Source organism: Chiloscyllium punctatum, chromosome 6 (genome assembly GCF_047496795.1).
Source record: "Chiloscyllium punctatum isolate Juve2018m chromosome 6, sChiPun1.3, whole genome shotgun sequence".
Lineage (NCBI taxonomy): Eukaryota > Metazoa > Chordata > Chondrichthyes > Orectolobiformes > Hemiscylliidae > Chiloscyllium > Chiloscyllium punctatum.
The window spans coordinates 83,260,105-83,274,507 of record NC_092744.1 but is presented as its reverse complement, the minus strand read 5'-3'; the positions used below and the strand labels follow the sequence as shown (position 1 = coordinate 83,274,507).

The window sequence follows — 14,403 nt, the reverse complement described above, 5'->3', positions numbered from 1 at the left end:
TTGCATACATGGACACCTCATGGGATGTAGGATAGAAAGGTCACAACATCAGAGCTCAACTTTGATGGAACCAAACAGACCAGGCTGATTTGTCTTAACTCATTCTTTCCAACCAATCCAGCTCATGTTTTCTGGATGAGAATGCTAGTAATGATAGATCCTAATGTAACAGCAAAGTGTTTAGCCATGATTCTCTAATCTAGTGTTCACAACATTCTCCAGCATGGAGACTATTAATGCATCTGCATCTACTACCATCTCCCCTCAATTCACATGTACCCACTGGCTCCTGACCAGCCTTTCTGAGCCCAGGCACTCTGGTCCTGGATTAATCTGCAGGTTCTCCCTCATTTTTCACTTGCCTTCTCTTTGCTTCTCATCCTTCTATCCTCCCTATCTTGAACTTCAGGCCACTAGCCCTCCTGTCTCCCATTTTAGCTGATATTGTTAATGATGTTGTGGGGGGAGTATCCTTATCTTTGAACCAGAAGGCCTGGGTTCACGATCCACCTGCTCCAGAGGTGTTTCATAACATCTCCCAATAGTTTGATTAGAAAATATCTTAATGACGCTCTTCTTTCATCTGTCAACCCCTCTTCTACCGTCCATAAGTTACCAAAGGTGAGGGAATCTTACTTGATATCATCCTCTCCCATAGATATTCCACAGGTCAGGTGCCTGTTCTCCTTCACTTTGCAAGATTCCACTGATAATTGTTAATCCAGGCAGCAAAGTGAAGGGGGCAACATGGAATTTGGGTACCCTCCAGATCTCCGTTGATACTTGTGAAAAACTCGCTCGTCCATTGTTGACAGCACACTGGCTAATGCAAAGTTTTGCAAAAAGGCTTGATCTCAGCATGGTTGTCAGCTGCTATTTCCACTGATGGAATACGAGACAAGCTCAGACATGAAGTCCTTTCTGGTTATGTAACTGTCTCTCTTTCTTTGTAGTTAAATAGTTTTAACTGAAGTTTTATTTCACCAAATAGCTCATTAATTTTAAACCATTACCGTAGTTGGTGAGCTCCTGAAAGGCAGAGATCTCCACAGGTGATTGAGCACTGGGGAGAAATAAGGTTACCATTCTAGTTTTAAACATCCGTAGAACTGGCCAAACTCTGTGACAATATAAAGATGCACCCATAGAACTGGTAACCTGCCAATGCTTCTACTGTAAATCGTAGAATCCATGCAGTGTGCAAACAAGCCCTTCAGCCCAACAAGTCCACACTGACTCTTCAAAGAGTAACCCACCCAGACCCATTCCCTTACCCTATATTTACCCCTGACTAATGCACCTATTGTATCCGTTGCTCCCGATGCGGTCTCCTCTACATTGGGGAGACTGGGCGCCTCCTAGCAGAGCGCTTTAGGGAACATGTCCGGGACACCCGCACCAATCAACCACACCGCCCCGTGGCCCAATATTTCAACTCCCCCTCCCACTCTGCCGAGGACATGGAGGTCCTGGGCCTCCTTCACCGCCGCTCCCTCACCACCAGACACCTGGAGGAAAAACGCCTCATCTTCCGCCTTGGAACACTTCAACCCCAGGGCATCAATGTGGACTTCAACAGTTTCCTCATTTCCCCTTCCCCCACCTCACCCTAGTTCTAAACTTCCAGCTCAGCACTGTCCCCATGACTTGTCCGGACTTGTCTTACCTGCCTATCTCCTTTTCCACCTCTCCACTCCACCCTCTCCTCCTTGACCTATCACCTTCATCCCCTCCCCCACTCACCCATTGTACTCTATGCTACTTTCTCCCCACTCCCACCCTCCTCTAGCTTATCTCTCCACGCTTCAGGCTCACTGCCTTTATTCCTGATGAAGGGCTTTTGCCCCAAACGTCGATTTCGAAGCTCCTTGGATGCTGCCTGAACTGCTGTGCTCTTCCAGCACCACTAATCCAGAATAATGCACCTAACACTATAGACAATTTAGCATGGCCGATTCACCAAACCTGCGCATCATTGGATTGTGGGAGGAAACCGGAGCGCCCAGAGGAAACCCATGCGGACACATGGAGAACGTGCAAACTCCATACAGGCAGTTTCCTGAGGCGGGCATTGAACCTGGGTCCCTGGCACTGAGGCAGCAATGCTAACCACTGAGCCACCGTAGGTTGCGGTCCAAAATTGGTGCTCAATCTACAGAATGAAACAATGGTAGTTTGTCACTTCACCTAACAACAGGGAGATCCGATTTCAATCTTTCCCAACCCTTTTCCCAAAGTCAGCAACGGCCTGACTCCACTTTCAGAAGCGAGTGTTAAAAGAGACCAACCAATTGCTGTGCTGTAATACAACCACTAGGTGGCTCAGTTGTATTCCCTGACTGTGAACAATAATTATCTTTTCTCTCAAAAAAGTCTGGATTTAGCTGACGTGTCCTCTCACTGCCTCCTGATTTCCATGTACATCTTGGAAGTATTAATTTTCTTCATTTTCAAGCATTTTTACTGAAGGATGGTCAATGGAGTTCCAGGACTGAACATTAACTCTGTTTCTCTCTCCACAGATGCTGCTCGACCCACTGAGTTTCTCCAGCAATTTCTGGTTTTGTGTGTTTTAGATTTTCATCAATTCTTTATTTTATTTTACTAAAGCAGTCAGTCAAGCCACACTCTCCAGTTCTGCTGGTGTGACTGGTGACTTGTTTGTGCACTCCCGGTGCTGTTGTTTAAAACAATGTTGTGAGAGTTTGGGATATGTAGGTGGGGGGGCGTATAGCTCCAATGATAGATATCTGAGATTGGACATGGGTTTCTTACCAGAGTGACCTGCAAGTTCACTGTTGGGACAATACTTACCTCAAAATGAGAATTCAGATGCTTAATTGTTGCACCTAACCAACAATGAGGCTCATTAATGATCAGAATCTTGATTTTATATCCAAGATTGCACAAAGTTACGCAACAAGTTTTGTGGAAGACATTAGAAAAACATAGTGACAGATCATGTGTGGGCCAAACTGTGGCTGATACATTCAATGTGGGGAAATGGAAGGTCATCTGTTTTGAATCTGAGAAAGATAAGTTAGAATATGTTCACAGTGCAGCCACACTGCATGTGGTAGAGGAGCAACAGGATTTAATTAGGAATTTGTGTACACAAAGTACCAAAAACTAGTGCATAGATATCAACTAATGAAGAAAGGCAACTGGAAAGTTTCCCTTCATCTCCAAGACAGTTGTCACATCAGAAAGAGGAAATGCTGCTCCAGTTCTCCAGAGCCACCTCGGCCTGACCCCCACCTGGTTACCAGAAGTGATTTCAGGTATTTTTTTCAGGTACTGAGCCATGGGAAGAATGTTGGCTTTGGAGCAGATATACCGAAAACAAAATTCACATGGAGGACACCAGGGTTTAAAGGGTTAAATTTAATTTGATTTGAGTTGCTTGCGTCTTGAAAAATTGAGAGGTGAGCATCTGGGGCTGATGATTTTGCAGTTTCCAATGCCTTAGCTGAGCAAATATGGGATTCACCTGGGGCTTCCCTGGTCCCTGCATGGCCCCTGTTCTGCACAGGACATCCCAAAGGCCGTTTTGTTTTAAATAAACAGTTAGTCACTTGACCCTTTTGCAAAGCAGATTAGTGTAGGTCTTCTGTATGTAAAATGGCATTGCTTTTGCAGCAATTGCTGGTAATATGTCTTTTGTTTTCTCATAGTAATAAAGTTGAATCTGTGTTTAGGTGGGAGTACATGGGATTCGGATAGAGTTTGTGAATGAAAAGGGAGCAAAACGCACAGCAACGTACTTACCAGAAGTGGCCAAGGAACAGGGTACGTGTGAATGCCAACCTGGTGAATTTATTAACCCTCTTTTTCTGCGTGTGTTTATTGAGGGCCAGGAAAGAATGAAGAGCAGTACAGCACAGGAACAGGCCCTTCGGCCCATCAAGAAAACGCCGACACATGATGCCTTGCTGGACTAAAAACATTTTGCTTGTACATTATGCATCCCTGTATTCCCTGTCTATTCACGTACCTGTCAAGATGCATCTTATATGTTGCTATTGTATCTGCTTCCACCACTACCTGTGGCAGCACATTCCAGCCACTTGTCACCCTCTGTCTGTAAAAAGAGAACACCCTGTCTCTCGCATTTCCTTCAAACTTATTCTTTTCTATCTTAAACCTATGGTCCCTAGTAATTGACATTTCTACCCTGGGGAAAAAAGACTCTGACTGTCCATTTTACCCAAGCCCCCTCATAATTTTGTGAATTTCTGTCAGGTCGCCCGTTGTCCTTTTGACGTTTAAATAAAAACAGCCAAGTTTGTCCAATCTCTCCTCATAACTGATACCCTGCAAACCAGGCAGCATTGATGGTAAACCACTTCTGTACCTCCTTCAACGCCTTTGCATCCTTCTGGTAGTGTGGCAACCAGAATTGTATGCAATATTCCAAAAGTTGCCTAACTAAATTTCTGTACAGCTTCAACATGACTTGTCAATGTTTATACAATGTGCCCTGACTGATGAAAGAATCATGCCTTCTTGACTGCCTTATCCAGCAGGGAACTATGGACCTGTATGCCTAGGTCCCTCCCCACATCGATGCTATTAAGGTTCTGCTATTTACTGCATACTCCCCTCCTGCATTAGACCTTCCAAAATGCATTACCTTGCATTTGTCCAGATTAAACTCCATCTGCCATTTCTCCACCCACGTCTCTTAGCCTATCAATACCCTACAGTGTCCTCTGGCAATCCACCTCACGATCAACAGCTCCTCCAGTCTGTGTCATCCTCAATTACTAACCAGGCCACCGACATTCTCCCCCAAATCATTAATATATATTACAAACAACAGAGGTCCCAGCAGTGATCCCAGTGGATCTAAAAAAAATACCCTTCCATGGTCACTGTAGCTTCTATGACTAAGCCAGTTCTGTGTCTAGCTTATCAGTTCACCATGAATCCCTTGTGACTTTATCTTTTGTATAAGCCTGCTAAGAGGGGCCTTGTGAAAGACCTTGCTGAAGTCCATACAGAAAGCATCTACTGCCCTGACTTCATCAGTCATCTTTGTTGCTTCCTTAAAACTTTTGAGAAACATGACTTTCCCCACTCAGAGCCATACTGCCTGTCGCTACTAACTGTATTTTACCAAATGTGAGCAAATCCTGTCCCTAAGAATCTTCTCCAGTAATTTCCCTACCACTGATGTAAGACTCGCTGACCTGAGAGTTCCCGGATTATCCCTGTTGCCCCTGTTAAACAAAGAAACCATGTTGGCTATTCTCCAGTCCTCTGGGACCTCTTCTGTGACTAATGAGGATTTTGTTCTGGGCACCAGCAGTTTAATCATCTGCCTCCCTCAGCATTCTGGGATAGATCCCATCAGGTCCTGGAGATTTTTCTACTTTGATGCTTTTCAAAACATCCAAACCTCCACCTTTTTCATATTGCCGTACCCTAACGTTACCATCCTGACACACTCAAAAGACATAGTGGATAGTGAATACTGACGCAAAGTATTTGTTAAGGACCTCACCCACTTCCTCTGGCTCCACGCATAAATTCCTTCCATTGTCGTTGAGTGGACCTACCCTTTCCCTAGCTACCTTGCTTCTAATTTGTATAAAATGCCTTGGGATTGTCCTTAAAGGGTGATTGCTAACCATTGGTGCATTGTTGAAGGCCAATAGTTTGGTAATAGAGAAGCAACATTAACGTTTCCAGTGGATTGGTGGTAAATTGCTCAATGTAACTCCCTGGTTTGCCTCCTGAAACTGAGGAAAACCCAGCGTGCGCATGTGCCGTACTTACTCTGGAAGTTTGGAGTTCCAGTTGCTGGTTTTACCCTGCTTGGTTCCTCAGGACAGTGCTGTATGAGGGTAGTTTCCAGACTTGGGACTGTTTGCCCCCCCTATTGACCCTGGATTACACTGGGATTTGCATTGAGCGTTTCCTAACAGATGTCAAGACTACTGAGGAGTTTTCTAAATGAATCAGCTGATGTGCAGCTCCCTCCTGTGAGCTGATGTTCACCTCATGCATTCCTCCTCCTCTCCTGACACCAGTGACCACCTATCCACTTCTGACAGCATTCAACACCCCCCCCCCCCCCGCCATGGACACTCCATTCTGAACGGTGAATGCGACTACCACCCTGGCAGTGTTCAAAACTTCCCCTCCCATCAGTTCACTCCCTTCCTGTGGGTGACATTTAGTTTGTTACTTTGGGTAGATGAACTTGTGTGTTGCCATTTTAACTGGTGTAGGAACCTCATTACAGGCTTTTGCTGATATCATGGTGCCAATCCATGTCCCTGGCACTACCTGTGTGTGTGTGTGTGCTTGTCTTGCAGACTGGGACCAGATTCAGACCATAGACTCTCTTCTGAGAAAAGGTGGTTACAAAGCTCCAATCACAAACGAGTTCAGGAAAGCAATCAAGCTGACCAGGTGAGTAACACAGTAAACCGGTTTATTCTAAACGGTGTTATCAGGCTTGGAGGCCAATAAGATATGTGCATCAGAGATGGATTACGTGGAAGTACAGAACTTGGTTGCATATTGGCCATGGCTCCTAATGAAGTAGGTAAGGTATCAGTAATTTGAGAGGGATGAAGTCCTTTTTATTGTTCAGGTTTGGTTTTGCATTTCAATCACATCCTTGTCCCGAGTTGATTATGGAGCATCTGCAGTTGGCCAAGTGACCACCTTTCTCGCTTGAGTTTTACTGCCAGAAGTGAAGTCAGTTGCTAATTTGGATCTTGGATCCTGGGGCCGTTTATTGCGCCACCAAAGAGTTTTAGGAGTAACAGGTTTTAGGGTGGGAAAGATGTTCATTGTTTCAGTGGGGGAGTTCACAAGGGAATTGAAATCTGTTCAGGTATGCATGCCCCTGACTCCCCAACTGTTTTGAGGCAGCTATAATATGTTATGGGACTGTTTGCCTTGGAGCAGTTGTAGCAGTGTCCTCACTGATGTAACACCGTTGTGCTCCCTGAATATAATCCTGGAGCCCAGAAAACTAACTGCTTTGCAGTTGTGTTGTGTGTACTGGAGCTGCTATAGAATTTCCTCTTCACTCTGAAAACATCACAGTTGACACTCTGTCATACAGGTTATGGTGACTAAACAATACATTTCTTTTTAAGTTGAGGTAGAAAAGTAGATCAGACAAACTACAAAGATGACCTTACCTAAAATGAAATGGTCCCTTTCAAGCTTATTTCTTTGTTGCAATGTGTTTGGAACCCTCGATTTTCAGAGATGCCTATAGATTGCTCTGTGGTTGTTTTTCAGTTTGGGTTTCTGAGATTTTGATGTTGCTTGTTGTTTCGAGTGTCCTGGGTGATGGTGCTCAGGAGCGCTGCTTCAATTACTGTGAGGCCCCATTTGAGGCTGTCTCAGGGAGGGCTCGGTGAGAGCAGGTATACTCTCGGCTAGGTGAAGGATGTAGCTTCTTCTACAAACCTTTTAATATTAACAAAAGAGCACCTCAAAGCATACCCGAGCTAACAGAGTACTGTTGAAATGTATTCACTGTTATAATACAGGAAAACGTATCAGGTACAGTAAGATGTCTCAAACAGACCGAAAATCCATGACTAAATTGGTGATAATGGCCAAGGGATAAGGACACAGGAGGAACTCTGCTGTGTGAGTAAGTGTGGAATAACTTGCGTCTATTTCAATGGACAAGGAGATTGAAAGCTGTCACCTTTGACCGTATTGCACTCCCTTAGTACAGCAGAGGAGCGTCACCCTTGGCTTTGTGACCAGTTGTCTGGAGTGGAATTCAACTCTTCAAACTCTGGCTTGGAGGGGTATGACGGGATTCTCCTACTAAGCTACAGTACTAAGTTAGGAAGCACAGCTGGGTGAATTGTAAAACAGTTTGGATGCAGGATAAACCTCCCTTAACCTTGTTCTCGGAACAGGTAACGATGTGGTCAATCTCCTATTCTAGCTATTGAGCATCCCCCACTCAAGGAAATATCGAAACCTTGGAACATTGTCTTCTATGTTCCAGTTGCCATAGACCATGCCATAGATAGGCACAATGAGCCAAATAGGAGAAAGTGAGGACTGCAGATGTTGGAGATCAGAGTCGAGATTAGAGTGGTGCTGGAAAAGCACAGCAGGTCAGGCAGCATCCGAGGAGCAGGAAAATCGAAGTTTTGGACGAAAGCCCTTCATCAGGAATGAGGCTGGGAGCCTCCGGGGTGGAGAGATAAATGGGAGGGGTGTGGGGCTGGAGGGAAGGTAGTTGAGAGTGTGATAAGTGGATGGGATTGATGATAATGGTGATAGGTCAGAGGGGAGGGTGGAGTGGATAGGTAGGAAGGGAGATTGGCAGGTAGGGGAGGTCATGGGGACAGTGCTGAGCTGGAAGGTGGGAACTGATGTAAGGCGGGCGGCAGGGGAAATGAGGAAACCGGTGAAATCCACATTGATATCCAGGGATTGAAGTGTTCCGAGGCGGAAGATGAGGCGTTCTTCCTTCAGGCGTCAGGTACTGAGGGAGCGGCGATGGAGGAGGCCCAGGACCTGCATGCCCTCAGCAGAGTGGGAGGGGGAGTTGAAATGTTGGGCCATGGGGCGGTGGGGTTGATAGTGCGGGTGTCCCGGAGATGTTCCCTAAAGCGCTCTGTGAGAAGGCGTCCGGTCTCCGTAGTGTAGAGGAGACCTCATCGGGAGCAACGGATACAATATGATATTGGTGGATGTGCAAGTGAAACTCTGATGGATGTGGAAGGCTCCTTTAGGGCCTTGGGTGGAGGTGAGGGAGGAGGTGTGGGCACAGGATTTGCAATTCCTGTGATGGCAGGGGAAGGTGCCAGGTTGGGAGGGTGGGTTGTAGGGGGACATGGACCTGACCAGATAGTCATATAGTCTCCTCTACATTGGGGAGACTGGATGCCTCCTCGCAGAGCGCTTTAGGGAACATCTCTGGGACACCTGCACCAATCAACCAAACCGCCCCGTGGCCCAACATTTCAACCACCCCACCCCACTCTGCCGAGGACATGCAGGTCCTGGGCCTCTTCCATCGCAGTTCCCTCACCACCAGATGCCTGGAGGAAGAACGCCTCATCTTCCACCTCAGAAAACTTCAACCCCAGGACATCAATGTGGACTTCACCAGTTTCCCCATCCCCTACCTTACCCCAGTTCCAACCTTCCAGCTCAGCACTGTCCCCATGACCTGTCCTACCTGCCAATCTCCCTTCCCACCTATCTGCTCCACCCTCCTCTCTGATCTATCACCTTCATCTCCACCTCCATCACCTATTGTACTCTTGGCTACCTTCTCCCCAGTCGCACCCCTACCCATTTATCTCTCCACTCTGGCGGCTCCCTGCCTTATTCCTGATGAAGGCCTTCTGCCTGAAACATCCTCCTCGGATGCTGCCTGACCTGCTGTGCTTTTCCAGCACCACTCTAAATGGCCATCTCCCGTGCTGTAGCGGTTCTGTGAAGTTGGATCCATAGGGTGTCTTGGTCACTTGAGCACAGCTCGCTGAAGGATAGAAGTAACTCTCCTTCCCTCCTGTGCTAGAGAGTTAGACAGGAGAAGAAAACAATATGAAAGGAACAAATAATGAAAGCAGAGATGGAAATAACATTCAAATGCCCAAAATTGTAAGCAGGAAAGATGGGATGATCACCCTGCAAACAGGTTTAACAGCATAGTTAAAAGACAAAAGGCAGGTCAGTGTTTCAGATCTGGCTGCACAGTGGTCACTGATCATCCATGGTTTTTGGTGCTGACCTAATGGGGGAAAGATTGAAATGGCAAAGCAATGGGAAAGGTTTCTTGACGGCAGATGAAAATTCTAACTTAACAATGTGGGCCTTGAATCTAGTTGCCTCTCTGAAAGTGATCACCTCTTGAATCTTCACATGCCACTCCATTGGAAAGAGTGGAAGGGTTTAATGCTAATAGTCTGACATACTGTAAGATGAAAGCTGCTTTCATCGTCAAAACCCAGCCAAGAATAGGCGTTAGTCCGATAAGGTGGGAGAACACCCACAACCCATATGGTGAGAAATCATTGGCATCCAGCTGGTCATCGGACTAGAATTCCGAGTCAAGGCCCTATCTGTACTTTCCTGGCAGCTCCTGGAGCTGAATTTGAGCCCCATGACTCCATGAGAACCTGAGTTGAAGTTTCTTTCAAGCTGCCAATTGATTTAGGTCATCTGTTGGGCAATGCCATCCGATTTGATCTCTCTCTCTCGTGACATGTTATCTAACCTCCATGAGAGCAGCAGTTTGCAATTACACTCAAGGGTAGAGAGAGTAATCATTGCTAATATCCTCTGGATAACAGTTTAATTGTGGATCCTTGCTTCCCTAAAGGATTGGGGTCACTTTGAATCTCATTATGATTTCTATAGCCTGTTCACATTCACTCCCCAAGGCTCCCTGAAAGAAAAGAGTTACTTCTGGGAACATAATGTGGGCTAGCCTTGCATCTGTGCTACTATCTGATCATTACTCAGTGTTTTCAGGGAGCAGGGCTTGACGATGGAGGGGACACGTTCCAGAAGGGACATGAACTGTGCCATTCGCCTGTTTTGAGTCTAACCAGCTGCAGCCACATTAACGTACAGCAAAGTTTTTAATAACTGGCACTTTTGGGGCCCAGGGTGCGCCGGGTATTCTGGATAATCAAGAGGTACGCGTAAACTGCAGTCAACCCCTGACCAACTGAAGCTTCAAGACATTAACGTGCCTCAAAGTCTGTGTTAAAGCGTCAAAGCACCTCCTAAAATCGATGTCGAAACACACAGTAACGGAAAGGTGATGCAGGGAGTAAACACATCACTGCTACAGGAGAAAGTGAGGACTGCAGATGTTGGAGATCAGAGTCGAGTGTGTGGTGCTGGAAAAGCACAGCAGCATCTGAGGAGCAGGAGAATCGACATTTCGGGCATAAGCCCTTCATCAGGACAGGCTGTGCTTTTCCAGCACCACACATCACTGTTATACTTTATTCACAGCATTAATACTCGGGGACATCGCGTGTCTCTGAGGTGTATAACGTTTGTCGGTTTATCAAGGGGTTTGGTTAAAACAAGTTTTGCTGTAGTTCTGTTTCTTTCTGCCCAGGTACCGCAGTGAGAAAGTAACAATCAGCTACACTGAGTACATGGCATCTCGACAGCACTATTTCCAGAATGGCACTCTCCATGCCCCACCTCTCTACAATCATTACTCCTGACAACAGGCTGCAGGACCAATCACGGGACTCCACCTACGACCTGATCGGGGCTGATGCCTCCACTTCCTGGTCTAGTTACTTTTACTACTGCACTATTTTATGATGCTAGCTTCCGTTGCCAAGCAAGCCTTCGGTCAGCGCTACCTCAGACAGACTTGGCAACGGAACGCTGCAGTGAAACAGTAGAATATCGTTGGGGATCGGGGAGGGATTTCTAACAAATCTTGTTTCTGTTTCTACACTTGTTTACCTATGTTTGCCTTACTTTGGTAACTTGCAGGTCTCCAGTTATGAACTGTAGGTTTTAGTACTGAAACCATTGATGTGTGTAGGGTGCTCAGGCTCTTTGATAATGGGCAACGTTTCCACTAAGTTACTATTTTCAGTCGTGTCTCCCTGTGTCACATGGCTTGCAGTTTTCACGTGGGCCAAGACTCCTCAAAACGCAGGTGAAGGTTGAGGAAAAGTCCTGTGTAACAAAAATTCACTTTGACATAGCAGTGGTCTGCCAACGTGGTGCAACTGAAAATAGGGTCAGGACCGAAACGTTTTCCCTTGTTATTTACAAAGTCTTGTCCCCTGCCCTGGCCCCGGCCCCCATTACACAAGTATTACCTTGAAGCAAGTAACAGGATTTCACACCGACATGTTGTGCATGGTTGCCAAGTGCCCAACTGGCCCAAGCGTTTACTTGTCACGTGTCTGCCAGTCATGTAGAAACCAAGTGTAGATGCTGGATTTCTCTGCACATTATCCAAGAGTACAGCACAGTCCCAAATCCAGCAGTCACTCTGGCAATCATCTGGTTAGCTTTTAATCAACAGTATTGGAGGGGCACTAAAATCTAGTAAGATTTTTTTTTTCCTTTGGCCTCATTTGCTACTTGTATATCTATAGCCCAAACGTATACATTTTGTGAATGAAAACCCTTTGATAAAGTGAATTGTATTTACTCTGTGTCTCTTGGTCTGTGTATGACATTACATGCCTGTTCTCCATAGCCTTTCTGTCTTTCTGGAATGACCCGGCTGAGTGCAGAGATCTTCTGGTAGACCACGCTGATGTGTGAGTTTAACGCTGTGTATTTTGGGGCTGTTTTCACACTCCGAGTCCAGATTAAATGGACAGTGAAGGCTCTTCCTTTTGACGGCTTGAGTCAAAGCAGTGTCAGGAACAGTGACGCGAGGATCCCAGGCTAGAACGAATGATCTGATCGCCATTCCGTGTCCTCTTTTTGACTAGAGTAGCTCTGAGACTAGGGGAGGGAAGAATCAGTCTGTTCTAACCATTGCTAATGTCTAGTTGGCCCTGGCTGGAAAATGCACATGTGGTTATGAACAGATTAGGACATGACTGAGTGTACATTGATCAAATAGCTTCCTGATGTCTTTGAGCTCAAGGAGTGAGCAATGGGTTGGACACAATATTGGAAACAGTGCCAAGGTTAACTTACCTAAGTTCGAATAATTTTAAGCAGTTGGTAACTATTAAGGGTATTATTTCAAGGCTGTGTTATTTTCATTTTTTTAACGAAGACTGCAATGAGTCAACCTAGTTTTACGTAAAAATTAGTCAACTCTACCTTAATTGATACAGTTAGAAGCAAAATATTGCTTTTAATCTTAATGTCTGTAAAGAAAAGCATGACTATTCTTCCCGATTACTCCCCACTGACCCGCTGCTGTAGAACGTCCGACTGGTCAGTCATTGTACCCTTCTATTTAGTTATGGGTGAAAGTTGCTGAACCGTTCAAACCCCAACTCCCAAACAGGATAGAGTCGACCCACTAACAGCACGGTCAGAGACAGATGTGTGAGAAGGTGGCCCGAGATCAGGCAGAGTTTGACTGCTGACAGAGTTTGTGTGTCATCAAGATGAATCGTTCCTCACTAGAACGCAAGGCAGAATACACTTTATCATCAGCCTGGCTACTTTATTGGCCGACAGGTGCTCCTGTTCACTGGACAGCGAGGGAAGGTCCATGCTGTTGATTCCATATATCACCAGTCTAGCAATGGGAGAAGACCATTTGGCAACCTGATTGCTCACTTAGACCCTGAGTGCTCTGTACTTGAATTCTATTTACCTGCCTGGTTCCCTGTTTCTTAGTTACCTTCACCAAACAAAAGAGAGAAAAAAAATGGCTAGTGTTAGTTTTGAAACTTTCAGCTGACCACCGGCCTCCACAGAACTTTTGTGTTTTGTTTTGGGGGGGGGGTGCTGGGTGTTAGTGGAGAGTGTGGAAATGGTGCGAGAGTAGGTAAAAGGGTTCCAGAGTGAAGATTCCCAATATCAGATAGTCAAGCTGCAGTATGGTAAGGAGCTCCCATTGTTCAGGACATAGTTTTTCATATGCCTTATTAAATCCTTAACTCATCATAAACACTGCAATTAGATCCCCCTTTTAGTTTTCCATTTTCATGGGAATGTAAACTGTCCTCGTATAACCCTTTCAATCCTTGTAGAATTCTGGAGAATCTACAATGCATCTCCTCTTCAGGCCATCATGAGGCAAATTGAATACAGCAGGGGTTTACCCAGAGCTCTACAACTGTAGCATCATGTGCACATATCTTTGTTGTAGCCTCCTTGAGATAAAGGCCAACATTCTGTTAGTCTTTACATAATGATTTTCATTCTCCTGCCCTGGCTTTGTCTGATCTGGTTACTTGGCCTCTTAAGTCATAATAACAAAACCAAGATATGGCAAATGCTAGAGATCTGAAAGTGAATGACAAGTGCTGGAAAAACTCGGTCAAGTCAGGCAGCAGCTGTGAAGAGAAAGACACTTAGTGTATCAAGACTAATAGGACTCCTTCCGTTTCAGAGATCCGCAGAAGTTCTGTCAGAATCAAAAAGTTAATAGTCTTTCTCCCTGTGTCTCCCTGCTCTTTCACTGTTTTGAGCATCTCAATTCGAAAAATTGTTCAATCTACTTAATATTGGCTCCAAAGCAATCCCCCTCTGATTATCTAGGAGTTTTACAAACTCCCTTAATCTTTCAATATGACATTGCACCCACGATTTTGAGCCCTGATTTCTGTGTATTGACCACCTTGAGTAAACACGGTTGTTACAGAGTGTCTGCCTTGCCATTGCTCTAGTTTGGGCTGCTTCTGTACTCTACTGCACTTTAATGCAGGGCCCTGTTTTATTTTTTTGGCTGAAGATCAAATACCAAATGTGCAAACGGCCAAAAATACGTTG

General features: G+C 45.6%; 1 protein-coding gene across 2 annotated transcripts in view; it reads left to right on the top strand.

The window, feature by feature from the left end:
• LOC140479146 (AMMECR1-like protein) overlaps window positions 1–12,148 on the top strand; it is a 60,476-nt gene extending 48,328 nt beyond the window's left edge. For both annotated transcript variants that reach the window (XM_072573106.1, XM_072573107.1), the window contains 3 exons: window positions 3,699–3,789; window positions 6,324–6,420; window positions 11,084–12,148. In XM_072573106.1, coding sequence (XP_072429207.1) covers window positions 3,699–3,789; window positions 6,324–6,420; window positions 11,084–11,195 — 300 coding nt within the window. In that variant the 3' untranslated portion in view covers window positions 11,196–12,148. The remainder of the gene's footprint in view (window positions 1–3,698; window positions 3,790–6,323; window positions 6,421–11,083) is intronic.
• Window positions 12,149–14,403: the final 2,255 nt, after the last annotated feature.